This window comes from Mytilus edulis, chromosome 1 (genome assembly GCF_963676685.1).
Source record: "Mytilus edulis chromosome 1, xbMytEdul2.2, whole genome shotgun sequence".
NCBI lineage: Eukaryota > Metazoa > Mollusca > Bivalvia > Mytilida > Mytilidae > Mytilus > Mytilus edulis.
In genome coordinates, this window is record NC_092344.1 from 126,215,443 (window position 1) to 126,234,430 (window position 18,988).

General features: G+C 34.2%; 1 protein-coding gene across 1 annotated transcript; it reads left to right on the top strand.

Annotated features, from left to right (window-relative positions):
* Nucleotides 1-553: 553 nt before the first annotated feature.
* LOC139506217 (perlucin-like protein) lies at nucleotides 554-18,142 on the top strand. The gene is made up of 5 exons (XM_071295415.1): nucleotides 554-667; nucleotides 9,452-9,543; nucleotides 10,309-10,405; nucleotides 15,655-15,874; nucleotides 18,054-18,142. The coding sequence occupies exons 1-5, from the start codon at nucleotides 616-618 to the stop codon at nucleotides 18,064-18,066; spliced, it is 474 nt and encodes a 157-aa protein (XP_071151516.1). The 5' UTR covers nucleotides 554-615; the 3' UTR covers nucleotides 18,067-18,142.
* The last annotated feature ends 846 nt before the right edge of the window (nucleotides 18,143-18,988 follow it).

Sequence of the window (18,988 nt, forward strand, 5' to 3'; positions counted from 1 at the left end):
ATCTGCTTCTTAGTTTTCTATGTGTCTCGTGTACTATTATTTGTCTGTTTGTCCTTTTCGTTTCAGCCATTGCTTTCGCCTCTCTTGTATCTTTATCATTGTCAGTTGAAAAATCCTGTATACTAGTAAGAAACAATATATGTAAATAAAATAAAACATTTGTCATTGTCAATAATTGTTTTATTGTCGAAACCTTTAATCCGTTGTCGCAACTTATGTTTTTTACGACTAAATCCAAGGATCATAACTAATTTCGGTTGCGACGATCTATTTCTGTTCTTTTTTCACGTTTGAAATCTCTTAACACGACTAAATTTTGTCGACAAAAAAGATTTTCGCACTCAAGACTAGTTTCCGTTCTTTGTCACGATTGAAATCCGTTGTCACCACTGATTCCCATTGTCAAAAATGATTTTCGCATTCACAACTTATTTCTTTTCTTTGACACACTTGAAATCCGTTGTCAGAAATAATTTTCAGACTAACGACTGATTTCAATTGTCACAACTGGTATATGACTAATTGTCCTTGCGGCGTGTTATCTTTATGTTCTAGAATGATAAGATGAACTGATTTTGAATATATAGTAGCGGCAGGGTTATCTAAGGAGTGGAAATGAATTTAGTTTATATACAGATTTTGTATTTCTATCATACTTTCTATGCAGGTAAATATAACCGGTTTTTTATTTTTTCTAATAAATGATTAGTCGTTTCATATATTGATGCAAATTAACCATATTTTATTGCTTTCCCTGCAGATAAATAAATAAGTGTTTTTTTTTTTTTATTAATTACTAGTTATGACAAAATATATCCATTAAAGAACAGGATTCTACTTTATGGGGAAACAGTCATTTATTTTGCTGATAATAGAACAGGTCTTTAATATTTATCAATGAATGAAGAATTCTTTCAAAGACATATATACATCTTGATACAATTCCTGCTTTTTTCGCTCACCTGGCTCGAAGCTCGTCGTCGTCGTCCGTCGTTGACCACTAGGCCAAATTCAACCAAACTTGGACACAATTATCATTAAGGTGTCTAGTTAAAAAAGTTGTACGATGACCCCGCCAACCAACCAAGATGGCCGCTATGGCTAAAAATAGAACATAGGGATGAAATGTAGATTTTGGATTACATCTCTGAAACCAAAGCATTTGGAGCTAATCTGAAAAAGTGTATCACTGTTTTGGGTCGAGTCTCTCTGCCATGACATTTTAAGACACATCGGACAACTCATTGTTGGGTTGCTCACCCTAGATAGGTAATTTTAAGGAAATCTAGAATTTTTTGGTTATATTTTGAATATTATTATAGATAGAGAGAAACTGTAAACAGCAATAATGTTCAGCAAAGTAAATAGTTATCAAAGGTACCAGAATTATAATTTAATACGCCAGACGTGCGTTTCGTCTACATAAGACTCATCAGTCACGCTCAAATCGAAATATTTATAAACCCTAACCCTAACCCTAACCCTTACAAAGATCTCCACATAGGTTATATGACCACAATGGTCAATTGACCCCTTAAGGAGGAATTGTCCTATAGAGTAAATGTTTTAACATATTTTTGGTAATTTGTGTAATCTTACAAAAGTCTTTTTTCTCTTAAACTACTGAGACAAATTTAACCAAACTTGTTCACATTCATTACTAGAATATTCAGTATAACAAATATGTCCGATGACCCCGCCTCCAAACCAACATGACCAACATGGCTAAAAATGGAAGATAAGGGGGAAAGCAGTCGTTTGGTTATATCTCTGAAACTAAAGCATTTAGAGCAAATTAGACAATGGACAAAAATGTTCATCAGATTAGGATCCATCTCTCCTGCAATTTAAAAATGAGTCAGTCAAATCGTTGTTTGGTTGCTGCCCCTGAATTAGATATTTTAAGGACAGTTTACAGTTTTGGGTTATCTTGAATATTATTATAGATAGAGATAAACTGTATACAGCCATAATGTTAAAGCAAGTAGATCTTCAAATAATTCAAACATTTCCAAGGAGTTATTGACCTTTTAAGTCAAATTTAATAATTTCCCGGAAATATATGTAATTTTTACAAAAGTCTTCTCCTGAAAGAACTGAGACAAATTTAACCAAACTTGAACACATTCAGCATTAGGGTATCTAGTTTAAAAAATATTTCTGATGACCCCAACAACCAACTTGGCAGACATGGCTAAAAATAGGGACACAATGCAGTTTTCGACTTATATCTCTGAAACCAAAGAAAAAGTATAACTGTTGCATTATTTTAGCATCGTATGTAAATTAAAATTTGAGGTGAGCAACAAAGGCTTCTTGGAGCCTATAGTTGTTGTTTCAAAATAACGAAAAGCCATCCTTTTCGTATGTTAATGGTATAAATAAACTCATTATAGATACCAGGACTAAATTTTATAAATACGCCAGACGCGCCTTTCATCATTCTCATCAGTGACGCTCGAATCCAAAAAAAAAAAAAAAAAAAGCCAAAAAAAGTATAAATTATCTTTAATTGTTATCAATGACATCGTTTAATATACATGTTGATTATGGAAGTTTATCAAGCGAAGGAATCTTTCTTTCATATATATTTAAAACATTGCTGTGACGTCATTCTATTGTTCAACCTGTTCTTTATTTCAGTGATTGGACTATCATTTAGCTGTAAGAAACCATTATTCAACCTTTAGCTGTTCAGTATTTTTAAGAATAACCCTCTTCTTTTTAAAAAAATATTAGACAGCTAAAGGTAGCCTAACTGATTCTTACAGGTAAATGATAGTTCAATCACTAAAATTAAAAACCTCTTAATTATCCCAATTGTTTTCATCATGTATAAGTAAACAAAAATACATCCAAAGAACATATGGCAATTAAAAAAAAACACCTTTGATTAAAGTCACCTTCCAATACTATAATGTTGTCACTCATCAAAACGGTTTCTTGAGGAAAACAAATGACTTTATTATTATTTTCAACACTACCAATATTTATATCACAGCCATTTTCCTCATGTTCTTCGGTTGTCTCTTTTAGCACTAATTCAATAAGTTGATTATGCTCGTTGTCAGTCTTGTTTTTTTTGCCTTTATGAATTTCTTTTTTTTCAAAAGAGTTATCCTCGTCCGTCTTTAGGTAATCAAAATTAACCTCTGGTGTTGCTCTTATTCTTTCTAACCTCATTTTCAACTACAATTAAAATGAAAAAAACAATAAATTAATGCTTCTAAAATTTTATAGATCATGCCGCAATACAAGGGGCACGAACAACCTAAACCTTATCATGTGTACAAAGTGCGAATCTAGAACTTCCTTAATAAACTAGGGGACTATAAGAATTTTGTCAGGTAACTGCGTTGATTTACAAGTTGTTGCATTTTATCTGTCAAACAAACCAATCGTACTTTTCTCGCCGTGGTCGTTTTATAAAAGCTTTTTTTCGTTACATTTTACATTTCGGTGTCACTTAAAAAACACAAGGGACTCAATAGAGCGACACAACCTGGCAGAAAGAAAAAAAAACAAAAAAGAAATGCATGTTGTTATCTTTTCATTTGCTCATATTAGTTATATATTCGAAACAAAAATTGACTGCAGTGCACTCGATATGGTTCAACGAGAACCTGTCTTCATATGCTATTCTTTTTTTCCTCATTCACCAAGTAAAAAATAAAACCTGAGATCGAAGAACAAGAAACTAATAGGAGAGGACTGCATTTTAAAATATAATATACATAACATTTGCCATTATTAGCTACTTTGACTGTATCCTATTTGTAATCCACACTGAAATAATGTATCTGAATAGATTCTGAATACACATCTGATTTTAATCTAAAGTTTTAAACAACACAAACACTAAAAATGACATTCTCTTTCTTCGGTTTTGCATTAAGAATATACTTTCATCACTTTATCCATTTTCAAACACAAAACGCATGCAATGGTAGTAGCGGAAACTATGAGTGAAAACTATGAGTAGTCCTTGCGCACGCAAAAATGCATGTTGTTACCCATCAGTATAAAAGAAATTTTATGCACAAAACAATTTTCATACTTGATGAAAATAAATCTTTGCTTGCTTTTTCTTTTGTTTTACCTTTTTTTGGCGAGTTAAACAATGTTTCAAGTAAGATACAAGTCTCTTACAGTCCATTCTGTAAAATATTGAACAGGTCCAATATTTTACAAAATGGACTGTTATCGGCTTATATCCCTTACGTCATTGATATAACAGTTCTTTTGTGTTCATTGATGAAGGAGCATCCCTTTCATCAATGAAAGAACAATATAATTTTCATATAATTAATGAGAAAATAGTCATCCGGTATACATGCTAACGATCGAAAAGGTCTTTAATGTTCATTGTGAATGAACAGTCTTTTTATATACATGTATTTGATAGATCACGTTAGAAATGTCATTGACGAAGGAATAGCCTTTCATATACAAGTCAATAACGGAAAAAAGTGTAAGTAGATCCTACTCCACATGTGGCTCCTGTCGTGTTGCTCATTTTATTACAAATCCGGTAAATATTCTAATTATGTAAGTGAAAACGCGCGTCTGACGTCTCAAATTATAAGCCTGGTTATAATGTTTTATATTTCTTTAGCTTACTCTCAATTTCTGATTACTGTCTTTTATAACTTTGGGTCAATTAAGCTAAGAGATCGAATATGTTGATGATACTAACACTATTAACTTGGTTTTGAAATTGAGGAAGCGTAGGAGGACTCTGAGCAGGCTGCTTGGTGTTGCTTGTTATTGTACTTCCGTAACGTCCAGCCAGTTGACTTGTCTCAGTTCGTCTTATTTATATGTGTTTGTTTTGTTCAGACGTCTTTGTAAATACAGGTGAGATGTTCAATCCACCATTATTTTTTCTTAAATCGTCATGTACCAATATAGGAATATGGCAGTTGTTATCTAATAGTTCGTTTCTGTTAAAGTTGCATTGGCGTTTGCCTTTGTTGCACTTTCGTGTTTCTGTTGTTCGGTTATTTTCCTCTTATAGTTGATATGTTCCCTCGGTTCTGGTTTGTAATCCAGATTAGTTTTCTCTCAATTGATTTATGACTTTTGAACATGGTATACTACTGTTGCTTTTACTGTTAGCTATATACCAGGGTTTGATCCACCATTTTGTACATCAGAAAATGTCTATACAAAATCATGAATATGACAGTTGTTATCGATTCGTTTGATGTGTTTGGGCTTTTGGTTTTGCTATTTGATTAATGACTTTCTAATTGGAATTTTCCTTGGAGTTTGGTATTTTTGTAATTTTACGTTAAACTACAAAGACAAAAACAAATATTAGTACATTTGAAAGTTGTAGTTGGAAATAAACATTTTGGAAATTGAAAATGTTTATCAAGTTCAGATTGTATTTAATGTTTATAATATGCTCACACTTTAGCTGTTGTATTCTTCATGTAATGTAGGATATGGGGCTCCATCGTCGCGAATCTGTGGTATTATGTTTGAACTTAAGTCTTCTTTAATGATACAATTAGTTAAATCAATAATATGTTCATTGATAGCAATGTATACATCATTTGGACTAATCCTTAGTCAGCAGCCTAAATACTTGTCTTTGTACTGTTTGTCCTTTATGTCATTCAGAAGTTTATAATCTGTCCACGTAGCAAGCAACAGTCTCTTCCTCTTTATGTGAAGATGTACGGCATTTCAAGGGTGGGTTCTTAATCTAGATCTTGCTTTTTTCATTTGTCATCGGTTTTTACTTGATGCTTGATCTTGGACCTATCTAGATGGAAGATGGGAATACTAATTTATCTGAAAAGAAAACCAAATGAGGATATTTATTCAGAAATGCAGGAAGACAATGTATTGGAATATACAACACATCATTAACCTTTGTGGCCCTCGTCTATACTTAAAATAAGTTATAGATGTTAACTTCATTCAATGATTGGCCTGTCTGTTACGAAATAAGGGGGACGTAAATGCTGTCGAGACTCATCGGAGTGCTTAGAAAACCAGTAACACTGCCCCGGAGACCATTCAGACCGCTAATAATATATGACACCCTCTGCGGATATGTGTGTAGTTTATCTTTGACATGGACTGACATCTTGCATTCATTTACCTGTTTCTCTCAGGTTAGAGACTCATTTCTGACTTCTCAGACTCCTTAATTCTTAGCTTCCTCTGCTTTTCTCTTCAGAGTCCAACATTCTTATCCAGCTGCCTCTTGAGTAGTATGTTTAAGTTATATTAAAGTTGAATCAGACTTGAATTAAATTCGAAATTAAGATAAAACGTGCTGGAAATAATCTCCGATCAGCAATTGAATAGCCGACCAGGATTGTTTTAACGACCCTTACTAATCGTGACTGTCTTGGGCTGTTGGTCATGAATGTGTCACGGTTAATCGAAGGTGTTATACCACCTGGATTTCACATGGCGCCCTTATGATCAATTTCGAACGCATCGCACTCTGAATAACTATGTTTTGTAGACACCGTGTGGCCTTTGTCCTGCCTTCCTGTTGCCTTTGTGTGTTCTGTCGGTAAACTACTTTCATACTACTGTCCTTAGTATTTCGAAAAATTCATACATTTGTAAACAGGAAATTAATGAAAATTACCATATGATTGATATTCATGTCAACACCGAAGTGCTGACTACTGGACTGGTGATACCCCTAGGACGAAGCGACCCAGTGGTGTAAATAGTTATCAAAGGTACCAGGATTATAATTTAATACACACACTGGGGGTATAGAAAAAAAGGTTGGATAATGCAGGGTGTCTGAATACTCAGTTTTGTCGGCAAGGATAGGCATATTTTTGAACCATGAAAATGTGTCGGTTAAAGCAGGATGTCGGAATACTCGGGTGTCGGATTATGCAGTTTACACTGTAATTGATGTTCAAATCACCATAGATGACTACTAGGCTGTCGATTACACCGGGGACGAAACGTCCACCAGCATTGGTATCAACCCAGTGGTGTAAATAGTTATCAAGGGTACCATGCTTATAATTTAATACGCCAGACGCGCGTTTCGTCCACATAAGACTCATCAGTGACGCTCAGATCAAAAGAGTAAGAAAGCCAAACCAGTACAAAGATGAAGAGCATAGTTGTGCCAAATACGGCTAAGGTGATCTATTCCTTTCCTGGGATAAGAAAATCCTAAGTATTTCGAAAAATTCATACTGTCGTAAACAGGTAACTTTATAAAAATGACCATATACAGTGTAACCTGTGTAATTCGACACACTGGTGACCATAACAATATATGGGATTAAGCTGGTTGTCTAAATACTCGGCAAGGATATGCATATTTTGGGACCATGAAAATGTGTCGATTAAAGCAGGATATTGGAATACTCATGTGTCAGATTAGTAGGCAGTTTACACTGAAGTGCTGACTATTGGTCCCTCGGAGAAGAAACGTGCACCAGCAGTGGTATTGATCCAGTGATGTAAATATTATCAAAAGTACCAGGCTTGTAATTTAATACGCCATATGCACGTTTCGTCTACATAAGACGCCTCAGTGACGCGCAGATCAAAAGAGTTATAAAGCCAAGCAAATACAAAGATGAAGAGCATTGACGACCCAAAATTCTAAAACATCTTGTAAAATACTGCTTAATAGGTAATACATGCCTAGGATAGGAAAATCTTTAGTATTTCGAAAAATTCATACTTTTGTAAACAGGAAATTTATAAAAATGACCAAAATGATAGTGAACACAGACGACTACCTTCATTTGATGTTTATGACAAAGTTACAATTGATTGATATATGGCATTCGACAGTAGGAAATCAAATATAACGTTGCAACAAACTTAATTCTAGTGCACACAAAAATTTAGTACAAAACATTGACAAATTCATATGCATAAGAAATATCACAATGCAAAATACAGATTATTTTTCGTAAAGTCTTCTTATTGGCTTTTGAAGTAAAATTGCGAATATATTTCATACACTAATGTTTAGCTCAACAGAAGCGTACAAAAAGTCCACTCTGGAAACACCAATAAGATTAAAGGATTGAACCGACACGAGTAAAAACAATTTACCCCACAAGCAATACAATATTTTCTATATAAAATCAAGATAATCCCAATCCATATTGATATATAAAACTATAATAAAAAATGTCGCATGGAATGTAAATATATATAAATCTATGCACACAAATATAAAGCCAAGATACATAATATGGTAAATCCACACCTTCCTTCACCTTAGTAGGCAAACTCGGCTGTCATTCGTTATAAAAAGGAAGACGGTCGTGAAAGAAAGCGTTACGGTGGTTAATTATTTCGATTGGATCGTGAAGTGATCTTATCTCAAAAAAACATATGCAAGGTCAATAGGTAATCACATTTACTAAATTCTAAAGAAACGTTTTGAACAAAAAAATTAATTGTCCGTTAAAATGGTACAACAATATCATCAGTATTCCAGAAAGTCAAGAGTTTTAAATATCATCGTTTTTATAAAAGTACAAAAGGCAGATTGCTCTTTTAAAATTTGGTGACAGAATATTTCAATACCGCGAAAAGGATCGTGTAGAATGCATTGTTGCTTAATATTTGAAAATTCCATGGTTATGCAGTCAGTTTGTTGGCCATTATCAAGGTTTTTGGAGATGTCGTCTATAAGTTCTATCAGCTGGGTTTCACATGATAGTTTCTCCCGAAACCAATGTTGGACTTCATACAGGATGTTGTTGTTATTTGCATGGCAAATAAAATGGCTGATGACGTTGTGCTCTATCATTTTACAATATATACAGGTAAACGATATTGGTCTGTAGTCGTTTTGTTCAAACTTTTGCCCCTTTTTATATCAGAAATAACATATAAAAATACGTCATATAAAAATTATCATCACGGGATGGGAAGGAAATCAAAGTCCCGGCCAATAAAACGGTGAGAAAACTGCTGGACCGGTATTGATATGGAAATTCAAATCGCAAGGCTAAAAAATAACCTCTGAAAAGATGCAAAATGTAAAGTAAATGTTCAAATAAACTTACTTTGAAGGCTAAATTATTCTTCAGCTATCTAAATATTAATTTCATTTAATACTAGTTTTCATATTACACATTTCACTAGAAACTCATCTTACTGTTTTGGAACCTTAAGAAAGAGATTGTCAACACGACTGTTAAATAGTTGTACTTTGTATATGTTTGTGTGTCATTGTAAAAACAATCAACGACAATTACTCCTGAATAGCAAGAGTGAAATCGTCAATATTAAACTAAATTTTTGAATAAAAAAATAGTTGGTTTGATAATCCTTGATAGAAAGAGCGTAATATAGAACATGATAGATGATACCATAAATGGACCTTAACTAACTAATACTATCCTTTAATGTTTAAAACTATTGACTGCAAAATAAACTTTACTGGTATGTTCTCATTAATTACGACCAGGAATTTATATTACAGTTGCAAACGGGGCATGTCCAAACGGTTGGTTTAGTCATGGACTGTCCTGTTATTTCTATAGTAAAACAAGTGTAGACTTTGCGGATGCTATGGTGAGTATCATTAACTACATTTATAATGATCTTATCAGATGAAGCTATATCATTGACGACTGTTGAATGGGTTGGGACAGGCATACTAGTATGTCGTTGATAGAGGATGCTCGGAGCTGGGTATAATATACCAATGTTAGTATTTGTTTCTCAGAAAGACATATAACAAGTCATCATGGAACAGAAAACATACATATTGTATACCAATGTAGATACGAGTTTCTTGAAAGATGTTCTCCAAATAAACAAAAACAGGCTGAAATACGTAAAATACAACAATTTTAGTACTTGTTTCTTGAAAAACCTTCATCAAGTACATATGTTAACATTGTCATACCGATGTTTAAAACTCGTAAATCCATGGACAAAAACAAAATCTGGGTAACAAACTCAAACTGAGGAAAACGCATTAAATATAAGAGGAGAACAACGACACAACATTCAAATGTAACACACACAGAAACGGACTAAGAATTAGACAAACTCCGATGAGAATAACAAATATAACATCAAAACCAAATACATGAATTTGTGATAGAAAAGTACCGTGACACGTCTTATAGTAATGTGAATTCACACTCAAACACTACAGAAAACAAACGACACAAAGGAAGCACAACGTTAAAATGTAATACACACAGAAAAGAACAAAACAGTAGATTAATTGACCGAGCTAAGTATATCTACTACTGGCTTCTTGGCAGCGTAAAAAATATATTTTACAGACCGGATAATGTTTTAAGAAAAAATAAAATCTATTTGCAGGTTTTTTGCAAAAACATTGATGCAGTGTTAGTTGAGATAGAATCTGATGATGAAAACAAATTTATACAAAACAGTCTGAAAAACATTACATTAAAAGGTAGTATATAATTTTTACATTGTTGGTATGAGTGATATCGGTGTCTTTTTCTAATATGATTATACGTACACACCTGAACCTTCAATCAAGCGCTCTAAGTATCTATTCCATCATCTTATCAGAGTGATACATCATTGACACGAATCTTATTATGTATATGAACTAACTCTTGGATTGTGTAATGGACTGAGTGATACATTCTGGACGTGAATCTTAATATATATAGTATATGTATGCGTTAACTCTTGGATAATGTAACGGACTGATGCTGACTTGCCACGAGATCTCAAACCATTAGACATCATAAGAAATCTTTCATTTTCTCCATCTAGGTACATCTGCAATAGTCCATGGATTCTATAATGGACTGATACTGACTTGATAAGAGATCTCAAGCCATTATACATCATAAGACAACTTTCCTTGTCTTCATCTAGGTACATCCGCAATAGTTGATGGATTCTATAATGGACTGATACGGACTTGCCACGAGATCCCAAGCCATTAGACATAATAAGACATATTTCCTTGTCTTCATCTAGGTACATCCGCAATAGTCCATGGATTCTATAATGGACTGATACTGACTTGCCACGAGATCTCAAGCCATTGGACATTATAAGACATCTTTCCTTGTCTTCATCCAGGTACATCTGCAATAGTCCATGGATTCTATAAAGGACTTATACTGACTTGCCACGAGATCTCAAGTCATAAGACATCATAAGACATCTTTCCTTGTCTTCATCTAGGTACATCCGCAATAGTCCATGGATTCTATAATGGACTGATACTGACTTGCCATGAGATCGAAAGCCATAATACATCATAAGACATCTTTCCTTGTCTTCATCTAGGTACATCTGCAAAAGTCCATGGATTCTATAATGGACTGATACTGACTTGCCACGAGATCTCAAGCCATTGGACATTATAAGACATCTTTCCTTGTCTTCATCCAGGTACATCTGCAATAGTCCATGGATTCTATAATGGACTGATACTGACTTGCCACGAGATCTCAAGCCATAAGACATCATAAGACATATTTCCTTGTCTTCATCTAGGTACATCTGCAATAGTCCATGGATTCTATAATGGACTGACACTGACTTGCCACGAGATCTCAAGCCATAAGACATCATAAGACATCTTTCCTTGTCTTCATCCAGGTACATCTGCAATAGTCCATGGATTCTATAATGGACTGATACTGACTTGCCACGAGATCTCAAGCCATTGGACATTATAAGACATCTTTCCTTGTCTTCATCCAGGTACATCTGCAATAGTCCATGGATTCTATAATGGACTGATACTGACTTGCCACGAGATCTCAAGCCATAAGACATCATAAGACATCTTTCCTTGTCTTCATCTAGGTACATCCGCAATAGTCCATGGATTCTATAATGGACTGATACTGACTTGCCATGAGATCGAAAGCCATAATACATCATAAGACATCTTTCCTTGTCTTCATCTAGGTACATCTGCAAAAGTCCATGGATTCTATAATGGACTGATACTGACTTGCCACGAGATCTCAAGCCATTGGACATTATAAGACATCTTTCCTTGTCTTCATCCAGGTACATCTGCAATAGTCCATGGATTCTATAATGGACTGATACTGACTTGATAAGAGATCTCAAGCCATTAGACTTCATAAGACATCTTTCCTTGTCTTTATCTAGGTACATCCGCAATAGTCCATGGATTCTATAAAGGACTTATACTGACTTGCCACGAGATCTCAAGTCATAAGACATCATAAGACATCTTTCCTTGTCTTTATCTAGGTACATCTGCAATAGTCCATGGATTCTATAATGGACTGATACTGACTTGCCACGAGATCGAAAGCCATAATACATCATAAGACATCTTTCCTTGTCTTCATCTAGGTACATCCGCAATAGTCCATAGATTCTATAGTGGGCTGATACTGACTTGCCACGAGATCTCAAAGCCATTATACATCATAAGACATCTTTCCTTGTCTTTTTCTAGGTATATTCGCAATAGTTCATGGATTCTATAAAGGACTGATACTGACTTGCCACGAGATCTCAAGCCATTAGACATCACAAGACATCTGTCCTTGTCTTTATCTAGGTACATCTGCAAGAGTCCATTGATTCTATAATGGACTGATACTGACTTGATAAGAGATCTCAAGCCATTAGACTTCATAAGACATCTTTCCTTGTCTTTATCTAGGTACATCCGCAATAGTTCATGGATTCTATAAAGGACTGAAACTGACTTGCCACGAGATCTCAAGCCATTCGACATCATAGGACATCTTTTCTTGTCTTCATCTAGGTACAACCGCAATAGTCCATGGATTCTATAAAGGACTGATACTGACTTGCCACGAGATCGCAAGCCATTAGACATCATAAGACATCTTTCCTTGTCTTTATCTAGGTACATTCGCAATAGTCCATGGATTCTATAATGGACGGAAATTGACTTGCCACGAGATCTCAAGCCATTAGACATCATAAGACATCTTTCCTTGTCTTCATCTAGGTACATCTGCAAGAGTCCATGGATTTTATAATGGAAAGATACGGACTTGCCACGAGGTCTCAAGCCATTAGACATCATACGACATCTTTCCTTGTCTTCATCTAGGTACATCTGCAATAGTCAATGGATTCTATAAAGGACTGATACTGACTTGCCACGAAAAATCAAGTGATAAGACATCATTAGACATCTTTCCTTGTCTTTATCTAGGTACATCCACAATAGTCCATGGAATCTATAATGAACTGATACTGACTTGGCACGAGATCGCAAGCAATTAGACATTTTAAGACATCTGTCCTTGTCTTTATCTAGGTACATTCGCAATGGTCCATGGATTCTTAGATACTTCAGTGTTTAACTACCTTTCTAACAACTGCATATATTCATTCACAGTCAAGTAATGCCTGAGTAAATACCGGTTTAACTGAACAGAGAGTACTATATATTTTCAGACTTGGGTCCTCTTTGGAAGGCATGAATTTAAGACGCCATATTGGGAGTGACTGTAGTTTTTCAATTGTTTTAATTTTCTTACGACATCATCAGATTAGGTAATCATATTTGTTGCTTGAAAAGTTACATGATTTATAAATAATTAGATTAAAATAAAAATATCGCTGATTCACTAGTTAAATCAAGTAGAAACCCTATGTTAGCGGACAGTCAACATACCAGTTATTGAGGTCGGAGGTTGTAACTCCAGATCAGGTACACATTTAATCGCTTTAAGGTTGTTGTCTATAAGTATACCATGGACTTGTGCCAATATACTGGAATCGGCAGATTAAAGATCCATGAAATTGCATATGAATATAACATTGATATTTAGTTTGCTTTTAATTTACTGATAATAAAATCAATATTAATACCAATAAAAACAGTATTCAAAGATCTAATTACAATGGTGAATTGGTAACCTATTAGAGTAGTGTATTTAAAAGGATCGATATGTTTACCAGGATCGTTTCTAAATTTTCTGGGCACGGTAAACTACATCTCCGTATAAATGAGGATATGGTATTCCGTTAGAAATGAGTTTTTACAAGAACAACCTAACTTCAAAATAAAATCTTTATTTATATGGACGAATTTAGTAAAAGTTTTCAGAAATGTATGGTAACAAAATCACTGTCTCAATCATTTTTACAGTCATACATATAGATTACGTTCGTGAAAATCTAAAATGTCACAACAGACAAGTGCGTAACGAACGAATAGTGAAGTATAAACACCATAAGATTGTGCCCAAGGATCATCACCATTAAAATAGGGAACGGACAATTGTCCCTTTTATCGTTAATTTTCCCGTGGTGTTTCCCGTGAAAAACTGAAATATCTCAATCTAGGAAAAGACAGTAATTAGCATTTACATTAGATTTATTCAAAATTAATTCCTTACGGTAAATTTCAGAAAATGCTTAGAAAATTCTTGTTTATTCAATATAAAAAAAAATCAATGATGATAACGGTAAGTGTTGTTGAATTTATTGATTAATTGCAATTTAGACGGATGTTTATTAATTTGGTTATAAACTGTGATTCATTACAGAACTAACAAAATAGTTCTGCTAAAAGAGGCGCGCAATTATTGCCCATCGGGTTACCTACAATCTGTCCATAAACTTTATTGCCGAAACGTACATAAAAATTATCAAGGAGAAAATTAACCGCTTCAATTGTCTCATGAAACAACCAATATATCTAGCATGTTGGCCGTTCTCATTTAAGAAGAAGGAAGCTTTATATGAGTTTCACACAATATGTTTGCGTTCAGATTGAACCAAACGACCATTGAATAAAATAGGAAAACTTTTGTTTGATGAGATTGTGTGGAAGTGTAGTGTAAAGAGTGGAAAATTCAATAGTAATCAAAGGTACCAGGTTCATAATTTGATACACCAGACGTGCGTTTCGTCTACATAAGTCTCGTCAGTGACGCATAACAAGTATAAAGTTGAACATTGAGGACCTAAAATTCCATAACGTTGTGCCAGATACGGCTAATATAATATATGCCTTGGATAAGAAAATCCGTAGTATTTTAAATAGTTCGTACTTTTGTTGTCAAAACTAAAAGGACCACCAAAAGCACATAGTTTATTTTAAACATTCAAAGAATGTTTACACCCCAGAAATAGTTGATTCCACCATTTTCATATATTTTATTACAAAAGTTTATGGTAAGTTTTTTTTTATAGTACATGTAGTAAGGGAAATGACTAAAAGCTATTTTGTTCGTATGGAATGAAAGTAAGTTGTACATGTCGGACTTGAATCATTTTACAACATGCTGGAGTTTTCTGAATATTTATATCAATGTAAGACACTGGCTGCATATCTTTATGCTGTATTGTTTATCCTCACTCGTTGATACTTGGATTATTGACGCCTTTAAAAACTTTATTTATTATTTTGACCTTGTGAGTAAAATGATATCAGGGGAAACAAATCGCCAAACCTCTTTTGAAAATAATCACGTACCATGCATAAACCAAATAATTGTGTTGATCTAAACCGATGGAACATAAAATAGGGTTAGAGTTTAGGGTTAAATACATAACTGGCATACAAACTTGCAAACTTGTAGTTTGGTATGAAAAAAAAAATGATAACGACATGTAATATGTGTTTGAAATTCTGTTCTGTGCAATTCAATTGCTACATTGAGTTTGTTATAAGAAAGTAATGTCCCTGCATTTACTTTACAGTTCCACCCCATGGCTATTGGATTGGTCTAACAGACATTGAGATAGAAAATGAATGGAAATGGATTGAAAGCGGAAATTCTGCGTCATACGTCAACTGGAATCCTGGTCAACCGGATCTGCGTCAGAGTGAAAACTGTGGAATACTATGGTACAGTACTGGATTTACATGGCATGATGACTTCTGTTCGGACAATTTAGCCTTCTTCATCTGTGAAAAAGAGTACGTATGAAAAAAAAAAAACATGAATTAATTGTTCCCTGCATAAATTCTAGCTTTATTTTAAGAAAAGATATACTGGCATGTTTTATACATCTAATCAGTAATACAACCCTTTATGAATAGACATCAGCTAACTAACGAATTGTGTATACATTGGTCTAGGTTTTGCTTGACGTCATGACTTCTTAATATAAACATACCCTTAACCCTAACAAAACCAAACCTAGCTTTTTCTATTTTTCTAAGCTGCTCCAATCAAGGACAGTAAGTAACCTATATCCTGAATATAATCCGATCATCTCGCTGGATATCCTTAAATCGATTGTTTTGCTAGAATACTAGAACGTTCATACGGTCGTCGTCGAGACGGTAAGCAGACTGTCTTAATTGTTGGCTCATTGAGAGATATGGCGTCTTTATGATATATCGCTCCCACATCAGTTGCGGTGTTTGTGGAATGGTTAATTTAGTTCACCAACTAATTGAAAGCAAGGATCAGTAGAAAGATTCTGGATAAAAGAACTTAATGTATTTCATTCAAATAGCGTTAGCAGAGAAAAACAGCTTATTTTCACCCGCTGTAAAGAATGCTTTTATAGTTCCGTAAAGTTGTCAGGTGGTCAAAATCAAAACAATAAACGCGAATTTAGTTATTTTTTTAATGTTTTCATTAGCTTATTCTTCTTGAAATAGGGGCATTTTAACTTTATGTGGGAACCTAGAGTTCAACGACTACACATACAAGGTTTGGACTTCCTTATTCGTAGGACATTCAAGTTTCAAATTTCACCCCGGCAACCTGTTTTTCTAATGACCTTGTATGCCAAATTTCAACACGAAGTTTGAAAATTTGACGTTTCAGCCATTTCAGCCTGTATTTTACCCTGCAATATTAAAAGCCTCTTGCTTCGATTTTTAAAAAAACCTCAGGAACCTTTATTTTTGCAACAACAGTCATAATTATGTTTTGTTTAAATGGTGCATATTGTTGTGTATATTTGTTTTCTGCCCCGGCAACCTGTCTGTCACTTCAATTAAAATTAAAACAGACATTTTTTTCAAAATTCCCTATCATTTTAATATATCTTCCGTAACCCGTATCCAATTTCGTTAGTATTATATTCAAATAAGCAATGGGGCGTTGATTTCTGGATATGTTGCAAAAACAAATAAGAATTCTGAACCAAAACCAACATTCAAAGGGAATTTATGATATATATGGTCTACTAATTAATTATCAGTTTATGTCGGATAAAAATGTACTTTAATGCAAAACAGATAAAATGAGGCGTGAAATATCAAATGAAGAATCAAAACTCATTAGTTATAAGAAAGACAGAAAAATTATGCCCCCCTCCTTGCCAAAATTAGGCGAAAAACACCGGTATACACCTAAAATGGGGATGCTAAAACACTTGTTATTATGAAACACGAAGACACTGGCATCGCTCAATCATTTAACGTATAAATAGTAATCAAAGATACCAGGATTATAATATAATACGCCAGACGAGCGTTTCGTCTGCATAAGACTCATCAGTGACGCTCATCTCAAAATATGTATAAAGCCAAACAAGTACAAAGTTGAAACGCATTGAGGACGCAAAATTCCCAAAAAAGTTGTGCCAAATAAAGCTATGGTAATCTATGTCTGGAATTAGAAAATCCTAAGTTTCATTTGAAAAAAAATCTCAAAGTTTTGTAAGCAGCAAATTTATAAAAAAAAAAAATACAATATAATTGATATTCATCATGTCAACACCGAAGTGGTGAATACACTGCTTACTGTGTTCAATTTCTATGATTAAATGTTGGTTGTGTCATTTTTGGTAATCTTGGGCAATAAAACTTAAAAGTTAATTTGAAGAATTACTTTGTATTGTATACCGGGTATAATTATACATGCTTCGGTTTAATAATTTCCAAAAAAAAAAAGTATTGTTATCATGCAGAAAATCATCGTATATCTCTTTTAAATGTATCTCAAGCTTTCATATCCTCTCCCCAGCAATGATAGATTTGCAAATCCATAAGAGAAATACAAAGAAATACAAAGATAACAAAAGAAATATAAAATGTCATTGACCTGTTATTAATTTGCATATGATTTTAAGATTAATCATAACCGTTACCCACTTTTTAGGAAATCATGTTTTACTATAATTCATTTATTTTTTAGAAGGGAAGTTTGAAAAGGAACACCACCAAGATACAGAAAAGTGTGTGTTAGTGAACTTGACATTAATTTTCAATAAATAATAAAAGTGTTATTGTTCTATTTTGCGGAGGTTATTAAAATGGGACGTATTTCAAAATAAGAAATTACGTAAATTTAGACACGCTCCATGTAAACTAATTGATCCTTAGAATTAATATTGTAAGAGGATCGAAAGTATATCATATGAATGCGGCGTTCATACATTGCCGATCATTGCTCCCGTTTGAGATCAGACAGCAATATGACACGGAAAGTAAAAAAGTCGGATAACTATCCTCAATTATCTAGAATGTCTATCATTGTCTGAACGCAGTCGTTTAAGTTCGTAACAGATCACTATGAGTCGGGAATGGTCCGGACAGTTCGGAGAAGCACCCCGACAGGTACGTGCGTCCCGTAAAGCTGGGGTCACACATTCACGACCTTTCCCGATTTAAATTTGTCAAAAGACTGATCAAGATCCTGTGAATCATGGATGAAAATTCAAACTTTAATTTAAATTTATACAAAAATTTAATTTAATCACGACAACAATCAGATATTGTTCAGGAAGCGTCGATATTCAACCGTTTCCAAGCGAATTTATCCCGACAATTCCGTTCTCAATCTGCTTCTAATCCGATTTGTGTCTTTCGCCTGATAAAATTCGATTGAATCTGTCACGACTGCGTCCCGATTTTATCGAATGTAATCCAACAGAGATCAGACAGTGACATATCGTGAACCGACGCTGACGGAAGTTATCCGTTCAAAAACTGTCGGCATAGTCGGGATGATCAGGTACTGTCGGAACGTAATCCTATCAAAGTCAGCTCTATCGCATTGTAAACGGTTGTGTCTTGTCTCAGTCGTATTGTATTCTGTATTTGTCGCCGGGACTCTGACGTGGGTATATC